This window comes from Chaetodon trifascialis, chromosome 2 (assembly GCF_039877785.1).
Source record: "Chaetodon trifascialis isolate fChaTrf1 chromosome 2, fChaTrf1.hap1, whole genome shotgun sequence".
NCBI lineage: Eukaryota > Metazoa > Chordata > Actinopteri > Chaetodontiformes > Chaetodontidae > Chaetodon > Chaetodon trifascialis.
In genome coordinates, this window is record NC_092057.1 from 1779276 (window position 1) to 1791299 (window position 12024).

Sequence of the window (12024 nt, forward strand, 5' to 3'; positions counted from 1 at the left end):
GGCTTCAGTTCCCACTGAGGTTTAATTAGACGTGGCCTTGGGGGCAATTAAAACATCAGAGGCTATTTCGTCATGTAGACAACACCAAGTGGTTGGCACTGTGCATATTCTCTTGATTTTGATTATGCTGTTCCTGGTTAAACATGTCGACCTGTCAGCTTCTGCAGAATGCTTTTTATGAATTGAATGGCACATCTCAATGAGCTTTATTTGTTACACTGTTTTTAATTTTTTTTAAAATTACAATCATACAAACCGCCTTTCCATCCATAAGAAACTGTTTTTATTATGTTCTCTATTAAGAGAGAGAGTAGAGATATTAGATGCCGGCGCTGTGATATTACGAGGCATCACTGTGCATTAGGCATTATGCAGCCCAGTCACACAGTCTAATTGGTATTGCACTAATAACACACTGGCAGCTGAAAACATCCAATCCTTTCCCCTGGTGTTGGCGCTATAAGCTTGTCAGCAGGTCACACTGATTGGGCCACCTGAGAGTCGGTGGCATCGCAATTTATGAGTTTTAGCTGAATATAGTGGAGATAACGACTGGTGGGTCACAACAGTTCATCCCAAGTGTAATGAGCAGAGAAATTCACAGTTCTGTTAACGCCTGTGTGTGTAATGTGTACGTGACAGAGACCTGTGGAAGTCCGCACTCTGATTAATTCCTTCACTGAATGACAGCACTGTGGTTACACTGCACCACTTTGCTTTAGAGTACATTTTAAAGTTGCTTTTAATTTAAGATATTCAGTTTTGATGCGTCATACCGAAAGAAAAATCTATAAACAAAGCAATAATAATGTCTTCAAAAGACAAAGCATGAAAGTGAGAGTGACCTTTGCAGAAAGGCCAGTGGACGCAGAGGAGAGACCCGAGAGAATTAAACAGAAATGTGAGCTCTTATTCTGCCTTAAACCTGCAGACAGCACCGATATTAAACTCATGCAAGAAGTACAAGACCACAAAAAGCACAGTGAACAGCAGCGTGGATGTTTGGCCGTGTTGCTCACAGGACAGCAATGTTGGCTGGTTGGTCCACCGATCTGAAATATCTCAACCAGGCTGTGACGGGTGTCAGACCAAAGCTAAGACCCCCCCAGTCTGATGTGTCAGTGTTGAGTTTTGCCTCACCAAGACATGAAAAGAGCATTCTGCAGAAAAGTTATCGATAATAAATATTCAATGTCAGGACAGACTTTCAAAATAAAGCTTTGCTGAGGCACCAAAACCACTTGGTCAGGTTTAGGAAAAGATGATGACATTATTTCATTTACTAACAAAATATGACAAATTTTATTGAGTCATATCATCACTCAGACCTGAAACAACTCACTCAAACCAGTGCAGTTCTTCAGCATCACAGGTCGTAGCTGTTAATGACAGTCAGGATGTCAAATACACGTGTATGAAAGCATGAGCTGTGAAATCTCTCTAAACTGATGTGAAAGTCTGTGCTGTTCTTCATTACAAACTGTGCAAGATGTTTAGAAAATGATTTAAAGCAGATATTTTCACCAGCAGGTGCTGCAGGAAAGCACATTAGTAGACTGTATCAAAGATTTTAATAAATGAGTCTGTGAACAATGACTGTAGTACACCTGACACACAGAAGTCCAAGTCTGCACAAAGTGAGGAATTCACTCCATCTTGTGGTGCAGAGAGGAACTACCAGCTCAATGACAGCAGAGTGACACAAAACACAATGTCAAACAGGACATTTCCCCACACGATGTGAACTGTGGGCTCACGGACAGCCTGCAGGATGTTCCTATAGCTGTGACCCTTCTGTCTTTTCCTCTGCTTCCATCCTGTAGTGTCAATCACTGAAGTGCAGAGTACTGAAAAACGAGTGAAGGATATTTGGCAAACCCAGTCAAACACACAGGGAGCTTTAATCCAAGGACTGCTTTAAGAAACAGTCAGAAAAAATGTGACACACCAGTCAACCTGAACAGAACTCTTCTCTTTGGAGTAAAAAATGTCCAAGATAAAATGACACTGAAATTAAAAATCAAATTTGGCATTAAAAAACTGTCAGCTGACGGCAAAGTTAGGCTGCAGAGCGGCGACGTGTGCAGTTAATTCAAATCCCCGTTATTTAAGAATGGACATCTCAGTGAAGCTGGAACCAACGCGTCACATGGATAGAAAAAAAAGACATTATATTCAGATTCTGTTTGACTCTTCTAACCTCAGCTTTTCCTCGAGTCACGTCACTGAGTATTTGAGCCTCCTATTTAAAACAAAAGCACTACATTAAAAGCAACTTGAAGAAAACTGAAATCTAAACGCTGACAATCAGTTTCTCTGAATGTGAGCTCTCACTCTCCGTCACCTTCGCCCTTTTTAGCCTCCTCTTCGCGCTGTGCCACGTTTTTGTCTTCTTCGCCTGTCTTCGCCTCTTTGTCCGTGTCCTTCGTCTCATTCTGCTCAGCTACATTCGAATCTGTTTTTGCTGTGGTCACGTCAGGCTTCGGCGTGTCCTCTTTCACCACTTCCTGGACGTTGTACTTTCTGTACAGCGTATAGTCTTTAACCACGCTGAGGCAGCACACGGCCTTGATGACCTCCACGATGACTGTCAGCTCGGGGTTGGTCAGATCAACCTTGTTCTTCGGGTTCAGCTTCCCCACTAGACCTGCAACCATCACACACCAGACGGACGAGTCAGCTGAAATTCAGCTTCCAGTCAGTGTTTTCATTGGACAGAATATCAGATCATATGAGCAACACATTCCTGTCCAGTCCAACTCTACCTGCAATGGATTTGATGATTTCGTCCCTCTTGTTGTGGCTGCTGTTTCGGGCCTTGAAGGCGATCTGGTAGGTAGCACAGTTTGGGGTTTTGAACCACGGCTCCAGGAAGGTGGTCAGGTACTTCACCATGTCATCCTGGAAGGCCTTGCATGTTCCGGTTACCTGGAAGAGACGAAAACAAGGATGAGGCACCGCGGACGAGAGCATGAAACCTCAGCTGCTTTTGTCCTGACGTGTATTTTTACATGAATTCTGACTGCTTTGAAACGGTTAGGCTTCACTCACAGGAAGCATCCGAAGGATCACGCGGGACTTCTTCTTCTTGCTGGTGTGCAGATCAGACAGGATGTGATGAACCAGCTTGTCAGATTCTAGAAAAAAGGAAAGAAATGCGTCCATAATAACAGAAAATAAAAATACTTCACATCAGTGACTCTTCATCAGCGAAGACTCACCCAGGTTTTGAGTTTTGATGAAGATGACATTGTTTGCTCCACTCTCCAAAGCCTGGAAGCGCCTCTCCTGTTTAGCTCCAGATGCTTGCAGCTGTGCCACCTCCTTCTTCAGGGCTTCTTCGACATCTTCCTCGTCAGCCTCCTCCTCTTCACTGCTGCTCCCGTTGTTTTCTTGCAACTGATTCATTCAAAATCTCATTTGTCGAATCAACATTTTAAAGTCCAGAGACAAGAATGCTTTAACGATAAGTTGATCATCCAACTGTTGGTGAAACTGTCTGACACTGATTGATCAACAGTTTTAGCAGATGGTCACATTTTAGTCAAAGCATATAATCATTAGCTAAACACCAAGTGGTGGGTACTGAAAAACAGACAACCCTGAGGTTTAATTCAGGTCTGTCATCGCAGGCACGTGCACATTTCAAAGGTTTTGCTGTGGTTACTTTTACCTGACACACAAACCAGGTTCACTTGCTGCTGCAGTGACTTTTAAAGAGGGCTAACGTGAAGAGGCCTCGTGCTTAACCCAGCAGGGCTCAGTAAAGTGCTCCTGGACTCACCTTCTCCGGCCCATAGAGCTTATCGGCGTATTCATTGAGCAGGTTGAAGGCCTCCGCGGTGCACTTCCTCTCGTTCATGTTGCATGTGATGAGGATGCCCTGCATGCCCACCTCCAGCTCCCGGGAGCCCTTCCACCGCTTGCTGTGGTGGCCGGCCACGTACCGCTTCTTGCTCCGTTTCCTCGAGTCGTTTGTGACGGTCGACATGTTAGCAGCTTCGGTACAAGTCAAAAGGTTGTGTTTAGCCGCCTCCTTGTTTTGGTCTCTCCCCTCGGCTGTTAGCCGTTAGCTTCACAGTGAGGCTAACAGGTCGCGTTTGGAGACGTTAAAGCTGTGAAGCCATGTGAAGTTCACGAAATGTCACAGCCTGTCTCTCTGAACATGTGTCCCAGTCCAAACGGGAGCTGTTTCAACGGACGACGTCCCATTCAGTCACAACATAGCACGTTTTCGGTTGTCCCGTACGGCGTGTGAGGAGGGACAAAAGGCTGCGGCGTCCTGGCGAATCGTTATACACCTGCAACACCAAGTTTGGAGATACGTGGTTTTCACTGGATGTCGTGGAGTAAAACGGACAATATCTGCGTTTGAGACGTAGTGGAGTAGAAGTATAAAGCTGCATAAAAAGGAAGTACTCGAGTACTTGTGTCGAAGTACTTGAGTAAATGTACTCAGTTACAGTCCACCAGTGTATAAACTTCATAAGAACAAGCCAAAACTGAGAGCGAAGATAACAGATTACAACATGGAACAAAGTCATGACTAAAACAGACACTTTATTACTCTAACAGTTCATTTCAGTACATTTACAAAACAGCTTATTTACTGCACACCACACAGAAAATTAAGTTTATCATCAGTCTTCATTATCGGTTGATTATCTTCAATAAAATCCACATCACTCATATTACTTTATTGCATTATTTCATCAGATGTCATTATTCACAAATTCAAGTGTGTCTAAATGTGTAAGAAAAACAATTAATCATCCAAAGTACAATCAATAAATTAAAGTGAGCATTCATCGTCAGTGAAGCGTGGCTTTGATTTGTGCTGCGGTGTGAAGTAAACACAGCGTTATTCGGGAGCCATCACAGAGGTAGATCATACAGCAGCAGCTCTTTTCTCAGGTTAGTGGCTCTTTCTTTTTTGTGATCAATTGTTTATTGTGCTTTTCTATTAACAGAGGCAATCATACAGTCGTTGAATGTTCAAGAAAGATGTATTCAAATTACAATGGCATCAATATCTGCCTCCAAACCTCCCCCCAACCCAAACAGTGTGCCCCAGGCAGGGTAGAACTTTCAAGCCTCCATAAATATCCCACAGATGATTACAGAGAATGCAACATCAATAGTAATAATAATAGTACAAACATAATAATTAATAGCTCTTTCTTATGGCCGACCTCTGACGAGGACCGCGGCTCAGAGTCGAGCTGATCTGACAGAGTGACGCTGAGCTGCTCTTCATCACAGCTGACTCCCACTTAAAGAACTCGCATCCCTTCTGGACCACGCCTCCGCCGCCTGACCGGCGCACCGGACAGCAGTAAAACCCTCGGCCGTGGTTCGGTCCACCGTTGGACACGACCTGCCGCTTCGCCCGACGGCCACACGCACACAGTGGGGATGTGACCCTCTGACCTCCTGTCATTGTGACAGAGAGGGAGGAACGATTGGCACGTGAGGAGGGTGTGTTGGCGGACAGAGAGGAGAGGACGTTCCTGGAGGTGCAAAGAGAGCCACGTGAGGAGGGACGGGAGGGGTTTGCAGGGTCAGTGAAGATGGTAAAGGACGACTTTGGAGTCTCTTTGTGATTGACGTGCTGCCTGACGAATGCTCCGGGCCGGGCAAAGGAGGCAGCGGGGGTGGAGGTCTTTCCTGGTGTGAAGGTTCTGTGCCTGAATGGAAGAGGTGTGTTTGTTTTATGGGGCTCGTGGGACTTTTCCTTTACCTGTAAACAGGTTTTTAGTCCTGTTTTGTGCTGATTTGATTTGGAGTCCCAAGTAACAGTTTCAGGCACAGCAAAATACACATTGGGCTCTGAGATCGTTGAATGCTGCCTGATTTCACTTAAGTGATTGGACACATTAACGTGGCGCCTCATCTTTGCAGCTGCAGACGTCGTTGATGACTCACTGGTCATCTTCTGAGTTTGAAAGTTGTTTTTTACGCTCTCTGTGTCTCTCATGTTGTCCGTTAACGTGACCTCACCGCCTGACGACGGTGTCTGATCAGCCCACACGAGACATCCGCTGTCAAAATCTGACACGTAATCGACGTCAGATCCTCTCTCCGTTTCACTGCCGACATCGTCATCACCCTCCAGCACCACATCATCATACGAACCACACCTGTCTTCTGTTTCCACTGAAAGATCTGCACCTTCGTCTTCATCCACAAGCCCGACCGCTGCTCCTGTTGTTGCGGGCAGGTTTGGTTGAGGCAGGTTTGAGAGGCAGCCCACAGTGGTGGAACACAGAACAAAGCTGCTGCTGCTGCTGTTATCATTGTGTGGTGAATTCTTCATGACCAGAGAGGAAACATTGGTGACAGCCTCTGCTGGGACTGACGTCCTGTCGTGTCCCCACAGTGACGGAGTCGTACCATTCAGCAGTGTCTTTGGTGAGATCAGGCTCTGACAGATTTGAACTGATTCCTGAACTGAACTCGAGCTCTTTGGGTCTGAATCCCTCGAATTGATCTCTGAACATGATGTAGTCCGACATGATTTGGGAGGGATCTCAGTTAATGAGGGTTTGCTTGTGGTACGTGTGTTTTCCTCTTTATCTGTGTTGGACTTTTCTGTCTTGTCGTCTGCAATTGTCTTTCCAAACATGGGTTTGACCATTAATGGGGTCTATAAGAAGAAGATGAGGGAGATTAATGATTTTTCTTGAGTGTATTATGAAATAAATGATGTCAGCAGCTATCTGGACTAGGCTGTATGGTCCCATTAAACTGCATGTTTGCTGTCTCTTCAGTGTCCAGAAAGTTTTATTTCATATTTTACACAGCATCAAGCACAAAAGTCTCAAAACTGGCGTGAGCTGTATGAATATGTGATTATGATATTGCATCAATCCAGTTATGTGTTTGTTTGTTTATATAAGAAAGCTCGACAACAAACTTTCTGCATGCAGGATCTTTGTGAACCGAAGCTTCTTCCACAGTCAACATACATCAGAGGTTTTTCTTGGGGAGGCAGAAGGGGGAGCCGGGATTTAGGAGCTGGGATGCATCGTTGGACGACGGCCACTCACCCTCACCAGGCTCTTAGTGATCTTCATCACACACCCATCCCTCATCATCCTCGCCGCCAACTGAGCTGTATTTCGAGCATCATCCAAACCTGAGGAGAGAAGAAAATCAAGACACGCAGGATTAGATTAAGACTTTACGGTCAGATTAAGATTTATTTTTCTTCTACTTTTTTCTCTATACCAGAATGTTCTCTCCCTGAAAACTGTATTCCCAGATCTTGCAGCGCCCCGTTCAGGCCTTTGGGTTTCCTGTCGTAAAACATCTGAAAAATAAAAAAAGAGTTAATCGCAACATGAGAAGTGCTAAAATGATTAGGCCTCTTCTAAATAATTAGCAGCTGACAGAAAGTTTTAGCAGTTAAAAATCAAATAATCGTTCATTAAAGCTTCTTACATGTGACCTGCTGCTTTTCCTGGTTTCATGTCAATAATTATTTTTATTACTTTTGGGTTTTTGGACTGTTTGTCAAACAAAAAAAGATCACTGAAAACTACTCTGGTAACTTAAAATGGGAATTTCTAAATAAAATGTTATTCATTTTATAAAATCAACAATCAAGCAAATAACTGGTGCATCAAACAATTCTTGGTGTAACCAGAAGCATGAAAGAGAGACAAGGCAGATGAGCCTCCACTCACCCTGTAGGTGCTTCTCAGGTCGATCCAGCTGTTGAGCACATCAGGTTTATGGAGCTGCTTGCGTTTACACTCGTATTGCAAACAAACGCCAAGATCCCAGTCTGATACGCAACGCAGAAGGAGGCGCGTTAAAATCCCAACATGGTGAAATAAATCATGGGATTGTGGTAACAGAGCCGGATAAGTCATTGTTGTACAGGATTTGTAATGTCTGAAGGTAAAAATTGCATTCTAGTTTATGTTTAGTGTTTTATTGTCTCCAATGCAGGAAATACCGTCTTTCACTCGTGATGGATTTGTGATACCTGAAGGTTACCATATGAGTCATAGACCAATTCCATTAACTTTTACCTGACCATGTGAGGAAAGCACACAGTTTGTCAGCAGCTGAGGGTGCAGAAGATCTCTGCTGTGCATTGGGAAAGACCACCCCCATATCGAGCTGCAGGCGCTGCAGCCAGCGGCTGAACCGAGAAAGGCAGATCTGAAGAGGGACTCCCGCCTCAACCTGCATCTGTGAGACAGACGGAGGACGCGGTCAGAGGAAGTGAAGTCCACAGGTACGTCTGAAGCAGCATGCTCCTGTCCGTGCAGACACCTGTGTAATCCCGGTCAGCTCAGTGCAGAACTCAGACAGAATGGGGCGTTCTTGGGGTTGAACATAAGCGTGAAACTCGGATTCGACCTCCCCAGTGGACGCGTTCAGCAGAACAGCAGGAAACTCGACTGCATGAGAGGGAAGAAAGGAAAGATGGATGGGTGTTTTCAGCAGTCAGAGAGAAACGGAGAAACACGTGAAGGGGCTACTTACTAATTTCCTGACTGTAGTTGGTTTTCTCCCTCCAGCAGGTGGACTCAAAGTCAATCACAATCAGGTATGAGAATATCTGATCTGAGAGGAAACAGGCAGCATTTTAAACAGCTGCAAGTCCAACAACGTGTTCCAGTGTGTCACACACATTATCAAGTCAAATACTCATACTTACTTGCTGCCAGTGATTTCTTTAACCCGTTAGAAGACTGACTCCTCTGCCTCAGTAATCCAAGTTCTCTGTGAGGACGAAAGGGATTGAAGAGCCTGTTAAAACCTTACTGATACCTTCAGCCTCGACGTGTTTGCCCAAACTCAAACTGCCGCAAAGCACTGTGGACCATTTTAAACATAAAGTTTACATAGTTTAAACACTATGAAAGCACTCCACATAACAAATGTCTGACGTTAGTTACTAAAACATTAACAGTTATTACGTTACAAACGTTTCTTTGTCCTCCCGGTTTGTTTACTTTAGCTGTTTGCTAACGCTAAAGGCTAAATGCTCATGGTCACTCAGTTACTTACTTGGCCAGTTTCTTTGTAGACATAACGTTATTGTTATTACTTAACTAATTTTACAAAAAACACATGGAACTATAAAATCTTGCCACCACGAAACGCAGCAAAAATCGCGCTGTTTTTTCAAACCTTCATCCATCAGTCTGCATTTGATTTATTGAGTCTGCAGGCCCATGAAATCAATCGCAGATATAGATAGTCGACCACATTAAGATCACGGCGTTTATCGAAACTGAACGAACTACACTTCCGGTTGCTTCGTTTTTTAAGTCGAAACAAGAGCATGAAATACTGGATAATGAGCGGCTAATGTAAGACAGCAAGAGTGAAAAACATAAATGCCGACACAGAATAAGTCTGATCTGTAGTTGTCATTTTTGTCAGACTAAACACTTTCAAATCTACGTAATTTTAGCTACATGTACGAACTGAAACACATTAGTCAACGCATAAGTTTAACTTTGGAAGTTACAAACCGGAAGTAGTGCTCGTATTGTCTAACTTTCTATCACATACGGTAACGTGCGGCAGCGTCTGAGTTTTAACCATGTGTTTTTAGCCGCTACCAGTGGTGGAAAGACATGAATTTAGAGCCTGCTGGAGCAATAACATCTGGTATTTACACATTTTCATTACTATTCTCACGCCTATACTCATAAATACTATCTCGTAAACTAATAAGTGTACAGTCTTTTGAAAAGTGTTAGCTAGCTTCATGGTTTTGTGTTTCCTGTGTAACTTACTCTAATAATGAGACACCGAACAGTTCAACCACTGAACCGGTTTATGTTATTTATCTGACGTTTGCAGCACAAACACATTGTCGTCACTAGAAATGCTTTTAGTGCACACATCTCTTCATAATGGGGACAACTTCCTGTCATTTAAGTCAATCTTCTTTAATAATCGTGGTTGCTTCATAGAACAGCTTCCTGGTGTCTCCTGTTCTTCACTGGTACCTGTACAGTCTCACCTGGTGAAGAGTGAAGTTGATCCAGAACATCAGTATTTTACATTTTCAGTATTATGTTTTTCTACACACCCTGTCTCCATTTATTGTCGCAGAAGTCTGTGTTGTGGGTTCACCTGCAGGATTATTGCAGCCATACAGAAACTGGAATAGCTTGAGGTTCAGTGGATGCATATTTCTGTCATCAATGAAAGCAAGAAAACATCCACCAACAAAATTTATTTTCTGTATCTTTTTCTCTATGTTTATTTCATCTTGGTACAAAGCAACAACAGCTCACAATACAGCTGAACATGCTGATTTAAATGAGGAAATATACTCTATATAATATGCAATATGCACGGTCCTAGTCAGCTAAACACAGGAAAACACATTTCAAATATCTCGGTCTTTAAATCTCCCAGTAGAAACTTGAGCTTATACATGGAGCCTTCATCATCATCATCAGCAGCAGCAGCAGCAGCATGCAGCAGAGAGAAAAGAAAGAGCGTCGCCCCCACAGCACATGAGACGGCCAAGAGATTAAAAACTGTGCAGGAAAATGAGGAGACGCTGGAGCGTGGACGTCCCTCCCGCTCGCCGAGGATCTCTGTGCTGCTCGACCGCCTTCAGCAGCCAATTACACAGAATGAGCTGACGGAGCTGCTGCATTACGCCGCTCTGGGGAAAACAGGTGGTGTTAAACAGCCCAGGTAATGACTGATAGTAAGATCTTATCAAATAACTCTCTGTGACGTACTTATGCTTCATCCCTGTGCTGTTGGATAATCTAAATGATGTGTTTAAAGTCTTTTTAAGTCTTTTGTGCTGCAGACTACAACACTTATGCTTCCCCCGTGTCTCCTTTAGTTGGTGTCGTCTCCTCCATCAGAAGAGGATTAAAGCGGTGAACGTGGTGATCGTGGAGGGCCTGAGCCAGAGTCACTTCTATAAACACTACCTGACCCTGCGACACCTCAGGACCACCTACACCACTGTGAGTAAGCAGAGGTAGCGGGACGAAAGTGTCCTCAGTGTCCTCAGTGTCTGTGTCTTAACACCGGTGCTTGTGTTTTTTCTTGCTGGTGTAGAGGACCACTTTTACTCCATCACCTTCCGACCTGGCGTCCGAAATCTTCAGCAGTGAAGTTCCCAAATCAGACACTCTGTGGCTTTCCCAAAGGCACGGTGAAGGCAGTCAGTTACACAGAGGTGAGGATGTGCATTTGTTGTGAGTGTGTGTAGACCTGGGAAATGACATGAACACACACTCAGTTCAGCTGGAGCCTGATAGTAGATCTAGTCAAAGGTTTAAATATTTTCTGGACTTATTCGACTGTTGCAGGTCACATCCAAACTCCACTCCAGTCAGATAATCTGCTTGTGTGTAATTATCTTCTGAATGCTCTAATATTTAATTTAGTCAGTAATTTCATATCTCTCAGCTGTAGTTTTGTGTTTCCTCTGAGTGTTATTTGCATGTGTGTGTGTGTGTGTGTGTGTGTGTGTGTGTGTGTGTGTGTGTGTGTCGTGCACTGCTGCAGCGCTGAGGACTCATCCAGTAATCACCAAGTTTGGGACGCAGAGGAGAGGACTGGTGGCGTATGTTCTCTCTCAGGAGGAGATGATCAGGAAACGTTTCCCTGTCAAAGGTGAGTCTTCCCTTTAAAGGTGTTTAGTGAGCTAGCCTCGTTGATATCCACAGGTGGTGTCTTCCACAGCTTTGGGGCGTGAGGGACAAAGGCTGCATCCCTGATTTTCTTTGGTCTGTTGCCGGAAACCTCCAGTAAACCAGCAGCAGATGATCGCAGTGTTGGTGAAAGCAACTAGTGAACAAGGGGTTTTGTAATGTAGCTCAGTAATGTAGCTCATTGCTAGCCCGTTAAGGGCTTTGCACACGAGGACGAGGACCCTAAAATCCCTGTAAAATGTCACAGGAAGCAGCGCAGCTAAAACCGGACTGACGATCCGTGTCACTGCTTTCCGGTGACTCTGGGTTCTTCCTCTCTGAAAGCTCAGTGTTTGGGCTGAAACGCAGAGAAAGCTCAGCGTCA

General features: G+C 44.3%; 3 protein-coding genes across 3 annotated transcripts in view; 1 reads left to right on the top strand and 2 right to left on the bottom strand.

Annotated features, from left to right (window-relative positions):
* Nucleotides 1-1276: 1276 nt before the first annotated feature.
* Nucleotides 1277-4256, bottom strand: thumpd1 (THUMP domain containing 1). Its single transcript, XM_070981100.1, has 5 exons — nucleotides 3785-4256; nucleotides 3222-3399; nucleotides 3052-3137; nucleotides 2766-2928; nucleotides 1277-2647 (listed from the first exon to the last, which is right to left on the bottom strand). The coding sequence occupies exons 1-5, from the start codon at nucleotides 3989-3991 to the stop codon at nucleotides 2331-2333; spliced, it is 951 nt and encodes a 316-aa protein (XP_070837201.1). The 5' UTR covers nucleotides 3992-4256; the 3' UTR covers nucleotides 1277-2330.
* A 911-nt stretch (nucleotides 4257-5167) lies between these two features.
* eri2 (ERI1 exoribonuclease family member 2) lies at nucleotides 5168-9127 on the bottom strand. Its single transcript, XM_070985847.1, has 9 exons — nucleotides 9028-9127; nucleotides 8675-8739; nucleotides 8500-8580; nucleotides 8287-8414; nucleotides 8040-8202; nucleotides 7689-7789; nucleotides 7231-7312; nucleotides 7050-7138; nucleotides 5168-6646 (listed from the first exon to the last, which is right to left on the bottom strand). Exons 1-9 carry the CDS (start codon nucleotides 9048-9050, stop codon nucleotides 5168-5170), a joined length of 2211 nt encoding a protein of 736 aa, XP_070841948.1. The 5' UTR covers nucleotides 9051-9127.
* A 1276-nt stretch (nucleotides 9128-10403) lies between these two features.
* Nucleotides 10404-12024, top strand: part of LOC139345073 (RNA exonuclease 5-like) — an 8301-nt gene continuing 6680 nt past the window's right edge. Inside the window, 4 exon segments of the mRNA XM_070983538.1 lie at nucleotides 10404-10683; nucleotides 10841-10967; nucleotides 11062-11182; nucleotides 11515-11622. Coding sequence (XP_070839639.1) covers nucleotides 10415-10683; nucleotides 10841-10967; nucleotides 11062-11182; nucleotides 11515-11622 — 625 coding nt within the window. The 5' untranslated portion in view covers nucleotides 10404-10414.